General features: G+C 29.8%; 2 protein-coding genes across 4 annotated transcripts in view; one reads left to right on the top strand and one right to left on the bottom strand.

Annotated features, from left to right (window-relative positions):
• Positions 1 to 739: 739 nt before the first annotated feature.
• LOC111639881 (DNA repair protein complementing XP-C cells homolog) lies at positions 740 to 21,496 on the bottom strand. 3 transcript variants are annotated; one of them, XM_023385830.1, is made up of 9 exons: positions 21,337 to 21,495; positions 17,451 to 17,552; positions 14,224 to 16,326; positions 12,653 to 12,878; positions 11,836 to 11,923; positions 10,362 to 10,442; positions 6,587 to 6,680; positions 3,949 to 4,042; positions 740 to 912 (listed from the first exon to the last, which is right to left on the bottom strand). In XM_023385830.1, the coding sequence occupies exons 3-9, from the start codon at positions 16,314 to 16,316 to the stop codon at positions 820 to 822; spliced, it is 2,769 nt and encodes a 922-aa protein (XP_023241598.1). In that variant the 5' UTR covers positions 16,317 to 16,326; positions 17,451 to 17,552; positions 21,337 to 21,495; the 3' UTR covers positions 740 to 819. The 3 variants fall into 3 exon arrangements, with proteins under 3 accessions (XP_023241598.1, XP_023241613.1, XP_023241607.1); XM_023385845.1 differs by lacking the exon at positions 17,451 to 17,552 and having other exon boundaries at positions 21,337 to 21,496; XM_023385839.1 differs by lacking the exon at positions 10,362 to 10,442 and having other exon boundaries at positions 11,755 to 11,923.
• A 157-nt stretch (positions 21,497 to 21,653) lies between these two features.
• Positions 21,654 to 24,978, top strand: part of LOC111639811 — a 10,382-nt gene continuing 7,057 nt past the window's right edge. Inside the window, exon 1 of the mRNA XM_023385765.1 lies at positions 21,654 to 21,878. The gene's annotated coding sequence lies outside the window, so the exon portion shown is untranslated. The remainder of the gene's footprint in view (positions 21,879 to 24,978) is intronic.

The following is a 24,978-nucleotide window of genomic DNA, read 5'->3' as shown; positions in this document are numbered from 1 at the left end:
GAAATAACAGCCTGAAAAAATTACATTGTGTACAGTACATTTAATGTGTGGTGTTTTTTCTAATTCAAATTAATGCAAAAACAAAATAAATAGTATTAAACAAATAGTATTTAAACAAAAATACGTTATTTGCTACTTAAGTACATTTTTATTATGCTACTTGGAAAAACTTATGTTGGCTATAAATAGAGATATAACTGATGATGATAAACTGAAGAACAAATTCATAAATGAAACTATTGATAGAGTGCCTTTACATTGCTGTTTTTTTGTTTTGGAAAGTTGATGCAACTGTTCTCACTAAGAATTTATAGGATATGGTTTTGGACCAGTTTAAAGGTGGTTTACACTTGCTCAAAACTTTATTTAGATATAAGAAATTCACTATGGATGATGACATTATGTATGAAATTGTAACGAAGAGACAGTGATTTTCAAATGGATCCACTTTTGAATAAGCAGGGAAAGATAATTTTTCTGACAATGTACTGTACCATTTTTCCAATCAACCTAATGTTTTGTTTCTTAGAATGTTAATTTCTCTGACAATAAAATGGATGCAAATTTTAAAAATTTAACCTTAAAAAAATGTTTAAATAATTAAAGGTTAAATTTTTAAAAATTTGCATCTTACATATACGCACATTATTTTAGCAAAATGGCATTATTAACATTTCAAGTGTCATTAAAATATCAGTTTATTAAAACATTACAATAAAATTCAATTAAAAAATATAACTTTATTAACAAGATTTTATACATTTGATGTAAAACAATAAAAACAAACCTGAACTTTTAATTTTGAATAAAAATTCACATCTAATTTAAGCAATACTTGTTCTTAATTTTTTCTTTTGCTAATAATTTCTTGATTAAACGTTTCCAATTATCATATATTCTTTTCTCTCTTTTCTGCAAATTCAAAACATTATTAATAAATTAATCTTATTGAAAAAATCATCATCATACAGGATATATGGTAAAAATATAGACAATTACATTTTTAATGATAAAGAATAGCCATTTTAATTTCTCTCTTATAATTTAAAATAGTTTTATTATATTGTTAAACTCTAGAATGAATGTGATAATTTCTTTTCATGTGTAAGTATAATAGAATCAAATAGAATGTATTGTACTTTGTTCTCATTACTGTCATTTTGTGTGTGGTACTATAAAGGAATGCTAGACATTTCAAAAAGAAATTCACTCTGATGAATTCTTGCAAGAGAAATTTCAAACCACTGCTTGTTTATTTTCCAAATAAAACAAAAGATTTTTACAGATAAAACTTAGTTAATATACTTAAGAATTCTTGAAGCTGTTTACATGATGAATGAATAAATTAAATAAAACTACAATCAACACTTGCCAAATTTAGTTGAATGACAATTTAATGATAAGATACGGAACATATGAAAAATTTGAGTCCACAAAAGGTTCAGATCTGAAACCGTGGCCTAAAGGTAACAAATTCCACTTAACTGTATTTGCAGGGGTGGCGTAAGGCGTGGGCGACGTGGGCCACCGCCTACGGCCTCGCGCCTCGAAGGTTTACACATTACTTAAAAAAGCTGTGAACGCAACGGAAAAATTTTACTCGTCATAAAACGATAAATATATTGACATAAGAGACCAAGAAAACGAAAGGCTAATTCGTGAATCTCAAAAACATTAGCACAATTTGTTTGAGAGATTAATTGATATCATTAATTTCTTATCCTCTCATAATCTGGCATTAAGAGGTCACAGAGAATCTCTCAAGACAGACGACGGCACTAGGAATTCTGGTAACTTAATAGACTTATTTAACACCACGATTGGTTCTATAATAAGCAATATGGATTCGAGATTTATGTCTTTAAATCGACATTTTGAAAATTTTGGTTCTCTCTATGATCTAAGCGAGTTAAAAAATATTCCAAAAGAGCAAATATTAAAAACTGTCAAGATTTACACTCAGTCCTGCGAGTGGGTGAGAGCAGTGACTTCCAACCTACGCTGAAAGGAGCTTTTCAAAATTAAAACTAATAAAAAATTATTTAAGAAATACAATGGGCCTGGAAAGACTTTCAGCTTTGGCACTTTTATCTATTGAAGCATATATAGCATCTAAGCTAAATTACGATACAATTATTAAGGAGTTTTTTTTTAAGGAGTTCAGTAAAGCTAAAAGCAGGAAATTTCTGTTTCTTTAATTCTTTTTTTATTTTTATTTTTTTTTAATTTTTTTAATGTTAGTCAAAGAATATAATTTGCATTTTTATGAATAAAAATTTGACAGTTTGAACTGCTTTTTATTTTATAAAATCCGTCTTCTTGCACCACCAGAGGGCCTTGCGAAATGTACCTTGCCCACGTCAAATTTAGGTCTTGCTCTGCCACTGTGTATTTGATGTACTAACAGATTTTCAATCCTAATATAAAATCCAGAAATAAAGAAAGTTCAAAATAATTGCAAACAAGTTATTAAGCATGCCTTGAACAGTAAACAAAACACTCAAAACAAACTCTAGTGTATAAAAACTAAGTGATTTTCAATTAGAATGTTGCAACAATGGTTTCTCACAGATAATAGTGGTATTGGAAAGTTTCAACATTTAAGGATACTTATCTTGGTATTTAAGTTTCTCAGAGATAAATAAAAGAGAAGCTGAAAACATGATGATATATGAATTGCCTTGTCAATAATACAACTGAATATTAAATTAAGACCATCTGTAATTATCAATAAGCTCAAATTTTCCATTAAAAAGCAATTTAGAGCAATAATCAATTTAAAATGTTTTATTTTACAATTTTATAAGCAAACCATACTAGTATATTTAAACAGTTTGTAAATGTTATGGATGCATTATTACAAAAATGATATTAAAAACTAAAAATGAAAGTTTATCATCATCATTCATCCTAAGATGGAAAAGACACCCATAACCTGAACAGACTACTGGGAATATATACCATCCCCTTAGTAGACAACAGATGGCAGAGGCAACTAATTTACATAGGATCCACTAAACCACTAGGATAAAAGAACATAAAGCAGATATCATCCACAACAAATCTACGATAGCATTATCTACAAATATATGCAACAAACCTGGACATAACCCTGACTTTTAATGAGGCAAGGGTTATCCACACCACTTGTTATCAGGAACATCTAAGAACTTGGAAGTGATGGAGATTTACAAAGCAGATTGCAAATTAACCTGCGTCAATTTTAAAGAAGAAATGAATCTCTCAACAGCGTGGCAGTATTTATTGGATGAAAAATTGTAATTTGTTATATGATACACGGGATTATTATAGGATGCGCACATCATATCTCCACTAGTATAAATTATAAAAAATTATATTTTGAAACGGCACGTGATTGCCTTTCTTATTTGAACTTCTAGAAACGAAGCATGCTCTTATTTAAAAACATTCAATTTAAAAATCCAGTACAGTAAATTTGGCCTGAAGAAGAGCCCAGGAGGGGCATCGAAAGCATTTGCCAATCTTTGTTTGGAGTTTTCATGCCGGATATTGGTTACAGAGTATACATATTTTTGAATATAATTTTGATATCTAAATTTATCAAAGTATCTTTTTAGTTAGTATCTAAAGAAATGTTTTAGAAAACAGTGTTTTTCATACTTTGCATTTTACCAATAACAAAATTCAAGGTTGGAGTCACTAGAGGCGAAAGAATTTTACCGACTTGATTCTATCCTAAAACATCAACTCCAGCAGCTCCGACTTCATAATGCTGGAAAAAACACCTAAATTCGCCTTGTCCATTAACATTAAATTGGAATGTCTCAATGCTAAATTCTTATGGAAACTACCATAATGTAAACCCATATTCAATTTTATATTATAAATTTACCGAATTTAGAAATTTTTCTGATTATTATTATTTGATACTTGATAACAATAATAATAATAATATAATGTACTAACTTCTTTCTCACGTTGCTGTTGAATTTCTTGATCTTCTTCCCAAGCAGCAATTAACACATCACGAAATTCTTCACATACAACCACACCATCAAAACTATAAAGATTAAAATTATTTAATGTTGTGAATTGGCAGACAATACTATAAAATTTATAAATAATCATATTAAGAAACTGCGATAAAACAATAATGTTTTATGAATACTTAATGGATATTGCATTAAAGAATTTCAAACTTTATTAAAGTTATTCGTAGATTTTATTGAAGAATAATAAATTTATGAACTTCTTTTGATATGCTTCATAGATGAACATTATCAAGTGATTGACTACTGTCAAATTTCTCTTTATTATGCAAAAACATCGCAATGATCTTGCACTTTTACATTCAATTTTCATTTGGTTTCACTCCTAGACAATTAGTTTTAAGGAAAAATAACTTTTTAATTATTAGTGTGTTCATTTTGAAGAATTTAAATTTAATTAAAGTCAGAGGAAAGAAAAACATATCAGAGTTTTAATGGCTTTAGAAAAATGTGAATCATGGTATTTGAAGTGAATATGTTTACAGAAATAGATCAGTCCAATGGATGATTCGTGCAAAATTTTTTAAAAATATAAAATTGTAATCCTTGCTGTATGTAAATTGAAGACTGATGAGGGATGAGTTGCATCTGAAGTGGTTGTAACAGTAATTATACCATATATTATCCATATACAAGATAGCTTCAAAAAGTTCCTGGAATTGTTTTATTACTGAAAAGTATGTGTACAATTGATAAATCAAGCAATGTGTCCTTCAAAGTATTGTCCTTCGGCAACCACACTCTTTTGCTAATGATGTTATAGCTGCTGAAAGCATTCTTGAAAGTTGTCTCGCGACAGCACCTGCAATGAAGATATCGCACTCTGTGGATCAAGGATCACCACTTGATGGCGATCCTTGATGGCATCTTTCAACTGGGGAAAGAGGTAGAAATTGCACAGTGCAAGATCCAGAGAGTACGGAGGATGCTCCAATGTGATCACTCCATGTTTGGTGTGATCTCCATGACAATGCCATGGATGTTTTTAGTGGCTGGCTTCTCTGAGATGGTGAAGGACAATGACATACATCTCCTTGTACACTGTGCAACTCTTGTGCATAAGCTTGAAGTGAACAATCCCATGGGAGTCAAAGAAAACCTCCAACATGACTTTCCACTTATTCCTGTCCTGCAGTGAGCTGAGCAACTTTCATTCTGTGGACTGTCATTTTGGTTGAGGATCATAAAAGAAACACCAGGTTTCATCACCTGTGATAATGTTGTCAAGAAATTCCAGATTCTTATTGGGCGGTTTGATGAGATCTCTACATAATGTCTTGCAAGCAGGGGCAGATCTAAGTTTTTTGGGGCCTAGGGCTTATTGAAGCCCAATGGGGCCCCATTTTTTGTTAATACAAATAATATTAATAATATAATAATGATGATGATTTATAGTATTAAATAGTTTTTACTATATGATAAATGCTCATTGTTAATGAAAAAGTATTAAAAATTTATGATAATTCAATTTTTGGGGCCCTTGACAATTGGAGGCCCATGGCTTAAGCCCTATTAGTCCCTATGTAGATCCACCCCTGCTTGCAAGTCTCTGGTCCATCATGAGCATTTGTGGCACCATATGTTGGCAAACATGGTGCATGTTCAATTGATCATGCAGGATGGAATGACATCTTCCAATCAAAATTCCTACTGTCTTGGTGATCTGCTCAATTGACTCCATCTGTCTGACCTTACAATCTTGTGTACAACCAACACTTTCTCCTCAGACATTGATGTTGATGGACAACCACTTTGCAAATCATCAGCAACACTTTTTCATCCCTCCTTATGCCAGTCATAAACTTGAGAATGCTTTGTGGCAGATTCAACAAAGACATCCTGAAGCATCTTCAAGGTCTCAGAGTGTTTTCCCCCAATTTGATATTTGCACATAGTTCTTCCATAGACATTTTTGCCAGACTCTGTTTCATGTCTCACTAACCTGACCTTAAGTGAATGGTAACTGTTGTATCTTTGCAGTGAGTACAGATTTGTTTGAATATGTTTCTCTATTCCTGACATATTTAGCTAAGACATGCATTACATGTTCCCTTTTTTCATTGCTTTTAATTGACTAACCCAGCATAATTCCAGGAACTTTTTGAAGCTACCTTCTATATCTTTGATATGTAATTGGCTAGTAATATTCTCAACATGGATAAAAGATTTTCCTTTAGCCCATTTTTAGACTGGGAAAAGGACGGTTCCTCATCATGTTCAAAGTCAGTTTACATATGGTCTTCTGAATATATTGGTTTGGAAATTAAAAAGTAAAGTCCACATAAAATAACAAAAAATATGTAGAAAAATAGATGAATATATCAATTACTATCTCATCAGTTTAAAATTTTAACTGATTCTGATTTACTGAACTGATAACTGAACTGATTTACATTCATTTTCAGAAAAATAATTTTTCTACAAAATTGTTTTATTTAAATATTCAAATGCAAAATTCATTCATAGTGACTGAAGAAACCACAATGAAATTAATAAGAACATAATCTTAATCTGTATTTGATTTTTACTATGTTTGATGATGATTATATACTTACACTGGATGTGAATGCCCCCAATTTCCATCAAATCCAACCATAGCTGCAGCACAGTCGATATTCAGCTTTCGAGCTATTCTAATAAGTCCTGGAACTAAATTTGTAATCAATGATTGATTAGTCAATAGTCTGCTGTAAATAATACTAATTATATCATTTCTTTAAAAAAAAGACTCATAAAAATACTTTAAAAAGTGACCAAAAACCTAAAAATAGTGACAATTACTGCTTAAAAGAATGACCATATCAAAAGATAAAAAGACATACTTCCTAAAATTTTAAATGACGATACAGCTGTAGACCAGGATTCATATTAAAATATAAAAACACTTGTACATAAACTAAAGTATATCACAACAATGATAACATTACTCATATACATATATAAATATACTGTATATCTCCAACCAAAGACATGCTCTGTTATGCTGTTAGATACAGTAATAGACATTCATATGTATTAAATTTCTATGCCTTAACTTTTTTTAAGTATTGTACTAGAATTAATATATTATAACTGAGATGGAAGCATTAATAGCCTTTTCTAAGTAGCTTACAGAACTGTATTTGTTTTCAAAATTTTATCAATCAATTTTGAATAAACTTTACCATTTTCCATTAATTGCAATGAGAAATCCAAAAATGTAATAAAAACAGGGGTCCGTGATTTCATTTTCAAGATACAGTGGGGTCAAAGTGATAATGTCCATGCTCCTTGACATGATTCAGCACACCTAATGGAATTTAGGGGGAAAACAGCATTACATGCACCTAACGGAAAATGGTAGCGAAAAATGAACAAAACACAAGAACAAACCAATCAGCATCAATTACTTTGTTCCTGGATTGCCTCCTCTGTAAAGGCAAGTGCAAGGATCATCTCTTTCTTTCCGGCTCCACCTCAATCCTATCATGATACAACAACATTGTGCAATTTTCTAGCTTAAGGTATTTATCTTTTTATTCTTTCCCTACCAGGTGTGATCAGTTATCTGAAATTGCCTGCTCTTATTATTTTGAATAATGATACTCTACTGTATTTTGTAGCTTGTGAAGTTAATAAACTGTATACCTTATGCTTCTATAAGAAATCAAGATTAGTTGAAATTATGAGATTACACTACTTATGAGAAATTACTGTTTTTGTATCAAGAAAGCATTAGCAGGCATTGGAATACAAATTGACTTCGAAATAAGGGAGAATAGCAACTCCAAGCAAGGAAAAAGTAACTAAACAGTGACCAAAATAAAATTAGTTGGCCATGATAATATACATTATTTGTAAGGAGTTGAGTCTGAATGTTATTTTATGTTTATGGGTTTTGTTTCATTTGATGTTATAATTTAGTTTCAGAACATTTTCTTTTTTTTTTTAAAAGACAACAACTTATTTTCATTATTAATTACAAATAAAGCAATCATAATTTGTAATTATGACCAGAAAATACCACAAATTGAGCTTCTGGCTATTGGCACTGTTTGTCACAGTGGCTTAATTTAAGACTAATGCTTGCACAGGGTCTAGACATTTGTAAGCATTTCTTGCATGAAAAATTCATTTCTTGCTTCTGCATAAATGGTGTCATAATTGTGAATTCTAGTCCGAAAACCGAAAATTCATTTTCACGTGTATTTCCATCTTCTCGCATTTACATAAATGCAGCCTTATAGTGAAGACTCCAATAGATGCGAGTCTCTGGTGAAACCAAAACCCCAAAATCTCTGGTTTTGTTTTCAAGTGCATTGTATCCGAGTCAGTTGAACAAAATTAGTGAAAGGAGTCATTAATGTGTTGACAGCTATCCGATGTGTTGGTGGTCATGCTAGTTAGAGCCACGCAGAATTATTCAACCGTCCGACATCACTATAACCAATGTAGTTTCACTCAAGGTTAAATTATCCTGGCTTTGTAAGACGCTTTACATCCTAGTGGTGGCTTCTCGTGCACATCTATAAAGTTGGCTCTGACCGCCAGCAGTTGTATGGCTATGTGAAGCCGTGATTGGTATGACTGCCAGCATGCCAGATGGCAATCAATGTGTTAATAATTATCCTTTGCTATATCTGTATATTTTTATCTGTTCTTTATTCAGTTTTTTTATTTTTGGTAAAACATAACTGTAAGCTAATAAGCACCAGGTCGGTTAGCCAGTTCAGTAATTAAATGTGGGAGGTGTCTATTAGAAGATATATGCCATGTCTCCCTCTCAAAAAAATATTGAGAGAAATATCACCTGTATATTTATCTTAAATTTTGTTATCTTAAATTTTGCAAAGTTAAATTTTTAATTTTGCAAAGTTTTGCAAAGTTATCTTAAATTTTGCAAAGTTAAATTTTTAATTGGTTAAAATTATTAATTAGAAAAAGTTTTCAGTGTCTCAGAATTATTAAAAAACTTAAAATACATTTCATTAAAAAAAATCCAGAAATGAAATGCATAACTTTCCTGGCAAAAAACAATATGTAATAGAAGAAATTTAAAATTAGTTTACAGCACCATCCATTATGAGATTTTGTTAAAAGACAACTTATATATTATATTAATAATTACAAAACTGCAAATAATTTAATTTTGAGGGTAGAGATGAGTTTTATATAAAATTATAAATGCTAATGATGAGTAAAATCTTCATGCAGTCCGATTCTACTCGAGTTATGACACGTGATCCCTTTTTACCTTCCCACTCCTTGATCTATAACAACAAAAATTTAATAGCATTATTAATACCCTTTATACACAACTACTGTGCTAAATTTTGTTTCTTAATCATCACCCTATCCTGAGATACTACACAAAATTTCAGGAGGTCTCAAAATGCAGATTTGCAAAAAACTTTCAAATTTGACACAATTTGAATCAAACTTAATCAAATTTGACACAATTTCAACATTTTCCTGTGTTAAATACATGATAAGCTGGAAAAGTAAAACACCGTTTTTATTTATTATTCATCAATAAATCCTGTAATCTGTTACAAAGTTATAAATTTATTAAATTGTCCCTTAATAAACTTTCCAAATTTTATAAAATATTAACAAAGTTAAAAAAAAATTTAATAGTGCAACAAAATCACACTATCAAACTTATTAAAACAAAAATTGAAAAATGATAAATAGTAATGTTTTAAATTATGTTTGTTTGTCATTTTTTGCACTTGGTTTTCATTTTTAGATTGGTTTATTAATGCCTGCCCTCAAATTGAAGGTGTGAAAATTAATTGTGAAGGGCTCGGAAGGAATTAAAATACTGTACTTCAAAAAAGTTTTGTTGACATTAGACTGAGTTCTCAAATTTATAATATTGCATAACTAACATTTTTAAAACCTCAAAAGTAATGTAATAACATGAAGTTTTCAACATGAAACAAGAGAAAGAGGTTATGGGCATTTAAACATTAATTAATGAAGTAACATGTGACAGCTTGGCATCACAAAAATGTTGTTGCCCATAACGGCAGAAAAAGTGAGACACAGTGATATATTGCCAAAATAGTTCAGATAATATAACTAATTTAAAAGTAGTGAGAATAGTGATCCATTCCGAGACCTGCATTAGTTATCCAAAAAATGCTCAAAGAATGTTCTAAAAGTGTCATATCATTCAGAGATTTGAAGAAAATATAAAATATTAAATTCATGTATTTATTTCTCAATTGCTAAACTTTTGAACAATAATGTATTTTTATTTAAATGTAAAAAATTTTTAATTTTAGAAAGATTCTCTTGCAATTATTCAATATGTTAAAAATTCATTTTAATAAATTAAAATCTTACGTTGAATATGTACAGTTCCTGCAGGAAGCATGCTTGGCTGATAAAGATCAACATTTCCATATTCATTTCTTGGAACTTTACCATNTAGAAGAAATTTAAAATTAGTTTACAGCACCATCCATTATGAGATTTTGTTAAAAGACAACTTATATATTATATTAATAATTACAAAACTGCAAATAATTTAATTTTGAGGGTAGAGATGAGTTTTATATAAAATTATAAATGCTAATAATGAGTAAAATCTTCATGCAGTCCGATTCTACTCGAGTTATGACACGTGATCCCTTTTTACCTTCCCACTCCTTGATCTATAACAACAAAAATTTAATAGCATTATTAATACCCTTTATACACAACTACTGTGCTAAATTTTGTTTCTTAATCATCACCCTATCCTGAGATACTACACAAAATTTCAGGAGGTCTCAAAATGCAGATTTGCAAAAAACTTTCAAATTTGACACAATTTGAATCAAACTTAATCAAATTTGACACAATTTCAACATTTTCCTGTGTTAAATACATGATAAGCTGGAAAAGTAAAACACCGTTTTTATTTATTATTCATCAATAAATCCTGTAATCTGTTACAAAGTTATAAATTTATTAAATTGTCCCTTAATAAACTTTCCAAATTTTATAAAATATTAACAAAGTTAAAAAAAAATTTAATAGTGCAACAAAATCACACTATCAAACTTATTAAAACAAAAATTGAAAAATGATAAATAGTAATGTTTTAAATTATGTTTGTTTGTCATTTTTTGCACTTGGTTTTCATTTTTAGATTGGTTTATTAATGCCTGCCCTCAAATTGAAGGTGTGAAAATTAATTGTGAAGGGCTCGGAAGGAATTAAAATACTGTACTTCAAAAAAGTTTTGTTGACATTAGACTGAGTTCTCAAATTTATAATATTGCATAACTAACATTTTTAAAACCTCAAAAGTAATGTAATAACATGAAGTTTTCAACATGAAACAAGAGAAAGAGGTTATGGGCATTTAAACATTAATTAATGAAGTAACATGTGACAGCTTGGCATCACAAAAATGTTGTTGCCCATAACGGCAGAAAAAGTGAGACACAGTGATATATTGCCAAAATAGTTCAGATAATATAACTAATTTAAAAGTAGTGAGAATAGTGATCCATTCCGAGACCTGCATTAGTTATCCAAAAAATGCTCAAAGAATGTTCTAAAAGTGTCATATCATTCAGAGATTTGAAGAAAATATAAAATATTAAATTCATGTATTTATTTCTCAATTGCTAAACTTTTGAACAATAATGTATTTTTATTTAAATGTAAAAAATTTTTAATTTTAGAAAGATTCTCTTGCAATTATTCAATATGTTAAAAATTCATTTTAATAAAATTAAAATCTTACGTTGAATATGTACAGTTCCTGCAGGAAGCATGCTTGGCTGATAAAGATCAACATTTCCATATTCATTTCTTGGAACTTTACCATTTTCTGCAGGTGGTGAAACATACTTTTCTGTCTGCCAAATACCAAAAATTTCTAGAGGAAGATCATGATCTAATTCACCTTTCATCTAGTATAAATAAACAATAATTTTAATATTTATTTTCATATTACATCAACTGTTTGTATTTTATTGCACTTGATTTCTTTACTTTTATATAAATTAACAAATAATAACAATTTCAGATATAGTCAGATCTCATGATAACCATATAAGTCAGTCATTTTACAATAATTTTGCTGAATTACACTGATGCATCCAAAACACTCAAAATGGAAAGCTAATATACTTATAAATTATTAAAAATGTTTCCACTAACTTCCCTAACTATATGCTTCAGTGAAAAATCATTCTTATCTCTATTGTTTAAAACATTTTTTTGAAATACCATGACACACACAAATGCCAGTTATGCTACCTGTAACTCTGTCTGATCTTTGCAGAACTATTAAATAGTTTAACTTCCAGAATTATAATACTTCTGGTAGGAAAAGTCAGATGAAGGTCCAGGTAGGCCTCTGCATGGCGAGTGGCAGTTACACGTTTGAGTTCTACCAATTCTTTTTTTCCAGAACCTTCTTAATTAATTAATAAAATATTAATTTAATTTTAGCTATTAAATTTAATAAGAGATGGTGCTTAACACCTACATCTAGGCTACATTATTTAATGTTTAATTATCAATAGTAGTAGTAATATAACCTGATTTAATCCTGTAATTGCTTGGCTTTAATATAACTATTGGGCTTGGTGTTTATATTTATATTAATTATTAAATAACCATATTCATTTTCATACCTTATTCCATTTTGGTCTCGCTTTTACAATTTTATAAGGAACTTCTCCAATGCGCACAACTCTCGCCTGCTTTAACCAAGTCTCTCTTGAATGTAATGTATGTACGCATTCTCTGGCATAAATGGGTTCACCTCGAACAAACCCCAAAGATGGAGAATCTGGAGGATATATTGCTTGAAATTTCAGTAAGTGACGTTTCAAAACATACAGTGGGTGATCCTTGAATCTGAAACACAAAATTATAAGCTATATGTATAATTTAAATATAAAAAAACTTGACAAATTCTTAAAAATTCATTATATTTATCAGATGAAATGAAACATTCACACCAGATGACAAATAAATCTCACTATAAACCTATTCTAAATAATTTGATACTATTTTTATAAACATTTGGAGTGTTGTCCTGTTGGAATGTCCCTACCAACATAATATTTTTATACACATTATGTTGGAAGTATTTGGGTAGCAGATTTATTGAGTGTAAATAAATACGAGCTTGTAAATCATAATTTGTATATATCATGTATCAAATATATTAATTATACTTGTAATTTATATATTTGTTTAAATCATGAATTACAAATCATGCTTTACCATCATGAACAAACTCCATATCTAAAAATTTGAAAATTGTAAAAACAGGACCTTGTCACATTTTAATTTCTTAAAAACAACTACAGGGAGAAATTCCAGATCTAATGGAATAACATATTACAATACTATAGACTAAGCACTTTTTTATATTTTTTGTCCATCAAAAGACAAGAAACAAGGAATGAGTTTCAAGTGAAATGGGAATCTATAAAAAAAAAATTGAAAGATGGACCAATATTTCAAAAGGAATAAGACCATGCTTGACTTTTTGAGGAATGAAAAAGACAAAGTTAAAAGTGGAGAGAGCTGGTATAAATGTAAGTTGATGTTAGTAATAAGAGGATAACCAGAGAGAGACTGTATAGGAACCACAAAGCAAAATAGATCAAAGAGATTCATGAGCACCAGTAAGGTTTATATAATTTAGTAACCACCACACTCAGTAAGGAAGCATATGATAGTGACATTAAAATATACTTTGAGCTTGGGTAATTTTAAAATGTTCAAGAGGAGCTGAAAAACTTAAATTTATGAGGGGAGCCTGAAGAATGAGATGATTACTCTTAGGGATGTCAACAGCCTTTCTTTAGGATGGAAATAATTAATCAAGAAGAAAAAACAGATCACCACAAATACAAATATTTCATTTATTTGGGTTTGTGCATGATTTAGATCATGACTGTTAAATTTTGAATTAAAATTTTATGAAATAAAATTTTATTTCATTATAATGTTAGTAAGGAATTACATAATTTTGTTCTTTTTGTTATGAACTCTGATGATGGACAAATAAATGTCCAAAAGCACTTAGTAGCATTGTAATGTATTACTCCATTAGAAGCAAATGTTTGATATCAGATTCATGCTTTACTGATTCTAAAATGCATCCTGGTATAAATTTATGGTTTATTTTATACATTTCTAGAAATATAAGTTTATATTTCAATTAAATATGTATAATAAATTTACTTACTTGTCAATTGTTTTAGGAAATGGTTGATCAAGCATCACTTGATCAAGCTGTTTATTTTCATTCTCATCTTGTTCAGAATTACGTAACATAAATGGCAACAAAGTTTTATTCCACCAATCTGAATCTATTCGTAATTTTCTAACATTAGTCATCCAATTTGATGCATATCTTTTTGTAACATCTTTAACGTAATTTTTATCATCAAAGGCTAAAACATATGTTATGGGCTGTCTAGCACGTGCTTCTAATTTGTATGGTTTGTCAATAATGTTATTTACACAATCCACACAAATCCATCTATCTTCACTTTTTGAATATATTTCTAACCAATATTCTATGCCATTGTATTTTGAAATAACTTTAATATCGTCATCAGAATCTATTGTTTTTGTATGTGGCATCTTTGTTTTTGAGGATTTTTTTGACGAGCTCGACTCATTTGTTTCTGATCTATCACAGGATTTTCTAACTTTAGTGGACGTTCTTGATCTTTTTTCCTCTATAGAAAAATCGTCACTACTGCTCTCGCTACCATTATTATCAAGATCGCCATCACTATCTGTTTCTTTCATGCTTATCTTTTTATTTTTTCTAAGTGTATAAGTTCTTTGAGTATTAGTAGATTCAAAATCACTGTCACTATCAGATTCTTTTGGAACTTGTCTGCTTTTCTGTGATTTAGTTTTATTTCTTGTATTTTTTGGACTTTTTTCTGTTTTTATATCAGACTTAACACTAACATTTTTATTTTCAGCTAATTTTTTATTCCTGTTTCTACAAGATTTTGGCTTATTTTCATTTTCATTGTTGCTTTCTTTACATTCTGAGTTCTTAGTATTCAGTTTATTTTTATTTTGCAAAAGATTATCTGATTTAATTGGAAGAGGATAAAGTGACAAGCAAAGTCTCCCTTCCAATCCCAAAGAACGAATTAACAATAAAAATATCATATTATAATCTCTCCTGCTAGTAATTTTGCTTTTTTCAATAGCATTTTCAATGCTAACTCTGATATTTTTAGCTGAAGTTTCAAAACTGAAGTCATAATCAAAATATTCTTTATACCATTCAACAGTTTTGGAAATATCACTTTTATCAGCTTTACTATTTACATTAAAATCAATAGGAATATGTGAAAATATCAATGCTAACATATTTTTATTTAAAAGTAAACGATTTATATAAAATCCGTGAGCGAGAAGGCATAAGAGATGCACTTTATGCAGTTCTATTTGTATGTTCTTCCTAAAACGATTCACTCCTCTACGAATGACATCGATAAACTCAATTTCTTTCTTCTTTCTTTTCCGATATTTCCAAGAATCTGAGACATTTAATGTGATTTCTACACCTTCTTTGGGTATATCTGGTTTATAATCATCTAAATCCATCTCATTTTCTGCTTCTTCCACTTCTTCCCATTCACTTTCAGAAGATTCACTTTCTTTATCCTCTCTCTCTTTACTGATTTCATCATTGTTTTGACTGTTAGAACTAACTAATGTCTTCATTTTGACATTATTTTTAGAATTACTGATAGGACATTTTTTATTTTTAACATTTTTTCTTTTATTCTTTGGTAAATTGAAATCGTCAATGCTGTTATTTTCATCTCTTTCCACTTGTTCTTGTTTTTCTTGAGGTATATCTACTTGGTCTAAACCATCTCTGCCATCCTCCTCAGTAATTTTTAATTTTTGTTTGGTTTTTTTATGGTTGTTTGGTTTTTCTAGTAAACTTGCTTTGGCTTCAAGAGCTTTCTTTTTCTTTGTGTTAGAATTAGAATCAGAAGCTTTCTTTTTTTTAGTTTCTTTAACTTGTTCTTTTTTATTTTGAATTATAGTTGCATCTCTTCTCGGAGTGTTACTTTTACGTGTTTTAGGACTTTCTGACACATTCTTTTTAGTTTTTCTTTGATTTTTGTGTAATGTTTTATCATTATCATCATTTCCAACAATGATTTTTGTTGTTTTGGCAGTTTCCAATGTTTTAACAGGGGTTTTACATTTGGATTTAACGTTATTAGCATGTGAATTTACATCACGATCAACTATTTCAGAAACATCCTCTGTAGCTTTTCTCTTTCTTCTCATCTTTTCTATACTAATATTTCAAAAATAAAAAATAAACATTATAAAAAAGTAATGGAAAAGTTTAACAAAATTAATATTTGCATATTATTATTATTATTATAGTATATAACAGGTGGCCAAAACTTGTCAAGATATCAGCCTTATATTAGCATATATAGCCTTGCCTATCAGAAATATGCAAGAGCTGCATTCTCTATTGGAATGATATTTTATATACTTTATGTAGTTAAAGTATTATAGTTATCACAGTTCTATAGTTAATAGCATTGTTAATTTACTTTATTGATATTCTATAATTGGCTACGTTAATTTAACACCCTCAACTTTACACACATACTCTTAGATTTAGTTGCCTTCACAAGAGTAAGTTTATAGTGACACAATCGGTGTGTATCACACTAGCAGCAAACTTACAAAAATATTACATGTATGTAAGTAGAATGTACAAAGTTTATAAAAAGAAGTAAGAGTCTAAAAGAGCCACAGTTTGGCCATCTTAAGTGTACATCAACATAACCAAAGCCAGCCAATGCAATATGCTATCGAGCTAAATAACAGCTATAATATTAACCTGATATTAATCTGGTTAGTTAGCCTGATAGCATACGGCAGTGGTTAGCTTTGGTAATACAATATATCAGGTTTTAGTAGAGTTGTTTCTTTACACCAACAACCAACAGTTCAAAATGAATAAATCTCAATATCATGAAGATTCATGAAACTTGGCACCATTATAAAAATCTATCTGAAGTATATACCGATTATTTTATTTTACTTATTTATAAGCAAATTATAATATGAAAATTACAAAATTTGTAGTTATAATTACTAAACACTTATGTTTACAGACTCCATTAAATTAGTTTAAATTATATTAAAAAAAAAACAAACAAAACTATAAATAAATATTGAAAAATATAAATTAGAAAGGTACTTTTTAAAAAAAAAAAAAATAATAACATTTGTTGTATTGGGGAAGCTATATTGTCCTGGTAATATTGCCTTTGTATTAATTTAAAAATAAAAAAAATATTTCAAGGAAAATGAAAACTACTTCTGCTTCAAAAAAATTCATGCTCTTCATTGTCAAATTTATATGTAAAAAATTATTATATAAGTCTACATGTACATTACTTGACTAGTTTTTATAGATGAATGAAAAAATTCAAAGTTCTTCAAGTGCCAAGGTCAGTCAGTGGTTAATATTACATTTTCAAGGTCTACATATAATCTCCACTGTAATAAGAAAAAGTTAATTTATATACACATTGTTTCATTTATATAACTAAGCTTGTTATATTAATAAAAAAAAGTAAATTGATTATACAACAATTTAACTTAGTAATAAAATTTTGATTTATAAGCAGAAAAATCATTTTTCCTTCATATAGTCCTGTAAAAATCATTTATTTAGAGTTAATTATGATTAATCAATTAATTTTTTTAATTAATTATGAAGCAATATAATTAATTATTTGCTTTAAAATAAATTTAATAAATTACAATCCTAACATTAAACAATTTTTAATGCAAAATAATAAGAAACTTTTTAGTATTTCTGACAATCTTTCTCTTTGATTAAATACTTAAATGTTTATTTTAAGCAAAACAAATTTAACATTTTGGAATTGAACTTAATAATAACAACAATATCAATGGAAAGAGACTGAAATAATATAATAAAATACCAAATGCTATTCATTTTATCAAAATTTTAAAGATAATATATAAAAAAAAAAATGTTTACTATTAATCAAACTTTGTAGATAAAAAATACTTCAACTCTCTCTTAACATGATAATAAATAACATTTATCAATATTAAATGTAATTGATTCACAACAAATTTTCTTGAACCCATTTGCTTTATAGTCTGCAAAAGCATTGTTGTTTCTATTTCTTTTCAGAATAAATATTACTTTCTGACTGGTTTCCAATATCAAATATTTAAAATAAAAATACATAGAAACATTGAGGCCACTCTGTATGCTAAATGCTATCTGTCTACTCTCCTCTTTGTCACACATTTTAATTTTACCTCATACTCTTCTGGTCATCTTCCATATTGACAGTTGGAAGATAATACAGCCATTTTAAAGAATGGCTAAGCAATTAAGGCTTTAGACTATCATTCTGGCGGACCTGGGAAAGGTCCACGAGTCAAAAACAACCAGAATTTTTTGATGAGTGGTTCATGTTGGATATGTTAGTTCCTCTCTCACCATCTGTTGTCCCATTATGGGCCTGGCTGAACCTGTAACAAGCTTGATAGAAAAGTTCTCTTAGTGCCCACAGGACAGAGTCAAAAATGAATAAATAAAAGCCATTCAATTGTTGTGAGGTGGATATGAAAAATTTTATTTTACAATGTTTCAAAATGAATCCATGCCAAATTTATAATCTATTGAATTCATTGCTGAAATATTCTCTAANGGTTTCCAATATCAAATATTTAAAATAAAAATACATAGAAACACTCTGTATGCTAAACGCTATCTGTCTACTCTACTCTTTGTCACACATTTTAATTTTACCTCATACTCTTCTGGACATCTTCCATATTGACAGTTGGAAGTTAATACAGCCATTTTAAAGAATGGCTAAGCAATTAAGGCGTTAGACTAGGCCTATTGTTCTGGAGGATCTGGGAACAGGTCCACGAGTCGAAAACAACCAGAATTTTTTGATGAGTGGTTCATGTTGGATATGTTAGTTCCTCTCTCACCATCTGTTGTCCCATTATGGGCCTGGCTGAAACCGTAACAGGCTTGATAGAAAAGTTCTCTTAGTGTCCACAGGACAGAGTCAAAAATGAATAAATAAAAGCCATTCAATTGTTGTGAGGTGGATATGAAAAATTTTATTTTACAATGTTTCAAAATGAATTGTCATATCTTAAATCTATGACAATGGATTTTTGAAAAGACTATTCTGAATCCATACCAAATTTATAATCTATTGAATTCATTGCTGAAATATTCTCTAACTAGATGATCCAAAACACATTGTCATGCATACAGATTGTGACAACTCTATCNATTGTTAATTTACTTTATTGATATTCTATAATTGGCTACGTTAATTTAACACCCTCAACTTTACACACATACTCTTAGATTTAGTTGCCTTCACAAGAGTAAGTTTATAGTGACACAATCGGTGTGTATCACACTAGCAGCAAACTTACAAAAATATTACTTATGCATAAGTATGTACCAAGTTTATAAAAAAAATTGTATAAATATATATCAGAAACTAAATTTCAGGAAAACTGTCAGTTTGTGCTATAAAGTAGATCAAAAAAATTAGAATTTAAAAGGTACATACATTGCTGTATTATTGCGTCACAGAATGTTTTAAACTTGAAATATGCTAATTGATATTATAATAGGGCCTTAGTCTCTAGCATAATAATATGCCAACTGATATTATACTAGGGACAAAGGCCCTGGTATAATATCAATTAGCATATTTCAATTTTAAAACATTTGGTGACTTTAAAAATGCAGCATTATGCAAAATTGTACATTTGAGAAAACTCCTAATTATCTGATAAATCATGTTAAAAATAAATTTTATCTAATTCTTTTAGAACCGTCATAATTACCCTTCACACCTGCCTTCAAATTAAGGGCAGGTGAAAAGAATACTGTAATTACAAGGGCAGATGTTAATAAACTAATCTGAAAATAAAAATAAAAAATAAAAAGTGCAAAAAATAACAATAAATAAATTGAAATTTCCATTTTTAATAACTTGATTGTATGAGAAAAATTAATTTCTGATTAAGTTTTTTCCAGTTTATTAATAATTATCTAAAATTTGTAAAATTTATTAAGAGCAAATTTAATAAATTTATATTTGTTTAACAGATTACTCTACTGTATTGTCAATAAAAAGCAAATGCAATGCTGTATTAATTTCTTTGTTAATCAAACTTTCTTGAAATCTTACATCTGAATGAACCATAGTTGTTAGTCCCACCAAATAAATAAACTAAATTTTTTGGACTGTGAGTAGACCATAATATTGACAACAGAAAAACGACATGTATTTCTACAACCTCTAAAATTTCTGTCACTCCCTCGGGAAAGGCAATAGAGGAGTCCTCTTTCATTTTGAAAACACAGATTTTAGCCCATATTTATTAACATACTCTATTCACACCAGAATCAGATAGCGCAGAGAGACAGATGACAGTAAAACAATTATCCAAACCATCCATTCAGTTTGACTTCCAAATCTGCATCCGATCTGGATCCTTGACATTCTGTAGTACTCAATAACTGTAGTACTGCATTTTTCCAAAATTAATAAGATTTTGGTGATAAAATTGAGAAATTGGCTATTTCCACTAAGTTAAGGAAAAAGAGTAGAAGTTTATTTTATATCTTGTATATCGTTTAGGAGGGCTCAATTCAAGCTCCGAACGACGCAGTTGGGGCCTTATCAGAGCCGTAGAGCATATCCATAGGAGCAAGAATGTCGAAGGAACCATACCTTTACAAGCAACCCCCAAAATCAGTCGGTGCGAGATCACGAGTCGCAATGCTCCGCTAAGACCGTTACGTTTAACTATTTAGCCAAGCGACTATGCCGGCTTCGAGTATCCCACTCGACCGTTCACGGAGTACTCGATGTTATATAGTTTAAGGAAGGAGGGGTTTGGGGCTCGCTGCACCTGGTGCCAAAGTGCTGGCTATCACTCGCACCAAAGCACGCAACTACATGTGGAGTGTCAGTCCAGGCAAGCAATAACCAGCCTTGACGACACAGAGCACGGAGAGTAACCAATACATGTTAAAAACTGATCTTTGGAGGCGAATATGTCGCGAGAAGTGACATGTACAGTTACGGTTCCTTTGACTTCTTTGCTCCTATAGGTATGCTCTACAACTCTGATAAGTTTCCAAACGTCTCATTCAAAGTCCTATAAAATATTACATGAATGATATAGTTATACCAATACAGAATAAGTTTTTCAATAAATAATTATAACATAAAAAGATTTATTACATTACCTTTCAACGTTTCATCAAACCGCGCCGAAAGACAAGTCGCTACAAACTAAACTTCATACAACACTTATTCAATAAGCCGCTTCTTTAAACATTACGCCATCTATCGTCTAATTATCAATAAAAGTATCTAAAAGTATAGAGAAATTGATATATAAACAATTTACGGTCGTAATTTATGTACTTTCAATATTTAAGATATTTTTCATAAAAAAATATAATGAATATTTAAACTTTACATCAGGAAAATTTTTACAAAAAATTACTAGCGTCCTCTATAGTAATTTTTTTGTAGTCTCGTAATGTTACGTAATGCTGGGTTTTTGCGTAAAATGGAGTTAGAACACTCTGATTCTGGGGAATCGAAATGGCTAAACACAACTTTAATAGAAAGTTTTTTTTTTTAGTTTACAATACTCAGCGCACCTTCCATTAGAAAGTGCCGTGTATTTCATATTTTTCAGCTTACAGCTGCGATGTTTATTAGAAGAGCTTACTGTCATGACCGTAAAAAGTAGCGTCAGAGAGAACACGTGTCCAGAGAGGTAAGATAATGACACGCCAAAATTCAAAAATTCTTTTAAGAACATTTTCCTCAATTCTTGTGTAAATGCTTAACACCGGTATAATTGTCCTGTTAATGATTAATTAATGTCAACGTTGACAAATATATAATAAGTAATTAAATACGGACAGTAAGGCAATAATAATTAAGCTGGTTAGCCTCTAAGACGGAAGGATTCATGATTGCCACACAGGATCAGGTCATAAATACTAAAAACTACAGAAAACACATACTCAAAGATACAACACTCACAAATGACACATGCAGAAAATACCACATCATGCCAGAAACTATACAAAAAATCACTTCTGGTTGCAAGCTCTTGGCACAGAGAGATTATTTACATAGACATAATCAAGTAGCAAATATAATACATCAAGAGATTGCAAAAAGCACAAATTATTAGACATCCACGAACCATATTACAAATACATGCCACAGACAATATTGGAAAACAACACGCACAAAATGTACTAACAAGGAGAGCCTACGGCGTTGGGGTAACGGATTTTGATTATCTTTGGTGTAGAGGTAGTACACCATGTGAGTGTACTACCTGTAAAATACTAAAGTGCAATACTCAAATATAATCGAGAAAATCGAACTTAAAGTTTTGTTAGCACTTTATATATAAATTATACGTATTTCTATTCGAGCGTCCTGTGGCAGAGTGGTAACGAGTCTGATTCATAAGCTTGAGTTCTCGGGTTCGATTCTCGCGTATAATTTTTTTTTTAATTCATAAATACTTATAATGTATTTATTTATTTACTCATTCATTTATTTCTTATTATTTATTTATTTTAATTTAATTTCTACTATTCCAAGTCTAATATTTTTATACTTTTGTTGACAATAACGGCGCATTCTTGACACCTATGTGTCAACTTTCCCATCTAATTGTTATCACTAACGGTGACCGATCTAATTCTCACTAGGAGCGTTTTTTCTATCGGAGTTCTTTTTCACTCACTCTTTAACAGTTCGTTTCTAAATTTCGACACGAATAGACGTATTTGTGTAGTAAAACTTATTTTGAAAAATTATTTTATAATCGAAAAATGTCGTCAAGAGAAGCAAGTTCTTCACGTTGTGACGAAAAAACTGTTGATGATACCTTTTAAAAAAGCAGCATTTATTTGTTGTTCTTGGTGTAGACAGAATTTTTGTTTTGAATGTTTTTATCATAAGTATCATTCACGATCATGTACATCTGACAATGATATGTAATTATATAATATTGCTTCAATAAATTATATTCGTTTTTCTTGGTTATATTTGAGTTTTGCACTTTACAAGTTAGTATTTTACATCACTGTATAAAGAGTTATCATCAACAGTTTTTTCGTCACAACGTGAAGAACTTGCTTCTCTTGACGACATTTTTTGATTATAAAATAATTTTTCAAAATAAGTTTTACTACACAAATACGTCTATTCGTGTCGAAATTTAGAAACGAACTGTTAAAGAGTGAGTGAAAAAGAACTCCGATAGAAAAAACGCTCCTAGTGAGAATTAGATCGGTCACCGTTAGTGATAACAATTAGATGGGAAAGTTGACACATAGGTGTCAAGAATGCGCCGTTATTGTCAACAAAAGTATAAAAATATTAGACTTGGAATAGTAGAAATTAAATTAAAATAAATAAATAATAAGAAATAAATGAATGAGTAAATAAATAAATACATTATAAGTATTTATGAATTAAAAAAAAAATCATACGCGAGAATCGAACCCGAGAACTCAAGCTTATGAATCACACTCGTTACCACTCTGCCAGAGGACGCTCGAATAGAAATCCGTATAATTTATATATAAAGTGCTAACAAAACTTTAAGTTCGATTTTCTCGATTATATTTGAGTATTGCACTTTAGTATTTTACAGGTAGTACCCTCACATCGTGTACTACCTCTACATCAAAGATCATCAAAATCCGTTACCCCAAAGCCGTAGGCTCTCCTTGTAAGACAGAGCCATAATCACATATAAAACAATTTACCACAACAGAATAGACATCACACTCATTGACAAACACAATAAAATCACATTATAGACATATCCATACCAAACACTCACAATATATAAAATACATGTACTGAAAAAATTAACAAGTACCAGGAAATAAGACATCTGTGGAGGATGGAAAGACTTGTACCTGATTAATAAAAAAATAGTTTTCCTTTTATGGACATTTCAAAGAGGAACTTTAATTATAAAGACCCTGTATTTAAACGTCATTTACGTGTTCATTTACATTTTTTATTTAACACTGCTCAGATGTAAAAGACCAAATATAATTTGATGAGAAGAGAGATTTTAAGTTACTATAACTGTTCCCCCCTAAACTGGGCGAGTTTATTTCACAAGTTTGAATTAGGTACACAGCAGGGTAGTAACGGTAGACACGTGAGTAAGGTTATTCGAGTCTTGGTTCGCCATTGTTTCCGGTCTTACAATTGAAACTTTTAGTAAGTATTTTTGATTTAAATATTCTGTAAATAATGATTTCTAGATTAATTGTATACGAAAATTTATTAATACCGTGAGAAAGTACATGTTATAATTATAAAACAGATAAATTTGATATTTTGTTCTATATCTAATCCGCTAATAAATCATATATGGCATTGTACAGTTTAGTAGGTACGGCTGTTTGAAAGGTTTTCTTCCATAAAATTAATCGATTCTAGACTAGTCCGACTCAACATTTCCAAAATACGTATATTTTTTTTTGGAAATAATCCGTATAAACTACGCTATAAACAAAAAATTGTAGGATCACTTACCGAGTGTGCACTATTCGACATCGCCATTGCTCAACATTGTTTTCGTCGCGGAACAGCTCAGCAAACCGCGGCCGATTTCTAATAACTTATTTTTCTGTGAAAACTTCGTACAACTTTGGAGACATCATTAATATAAATAATTTTAATCGCCGTTGAATAAGAAATGTTTCTTTCACAAGAAATGTATAAAATTACAGTACTGTATTAGACTTACGGTACCTAATTTACATACTGAAAAGACGATAGTTACCCTAAAATCTCCGTAGCGTGGCGCTACGCTAGACGGCGGA

The sequence above is a fragment of the Centruroides sculpturatus genome, unplaced genomic scaffold (assembly GCF_000671375.1).
Source record: "Centruroides sculpturatus isolate CEXI.00-Female unplaced genomic scaffold, Cexi_2.0 scaffold147, whole genome shotgun sequence".
NCBI lineage: Eukaryota > Metazoa > Arthropoda > Arachnida > Scorpiones > Buthidae > Centruroides > Centruroides sculpturatus.
The sequence above is the reverse complement of the archived record's forward strand: the minus strand, read 5'-3'. Positions and strand labels throughout refer to the sequence as shown.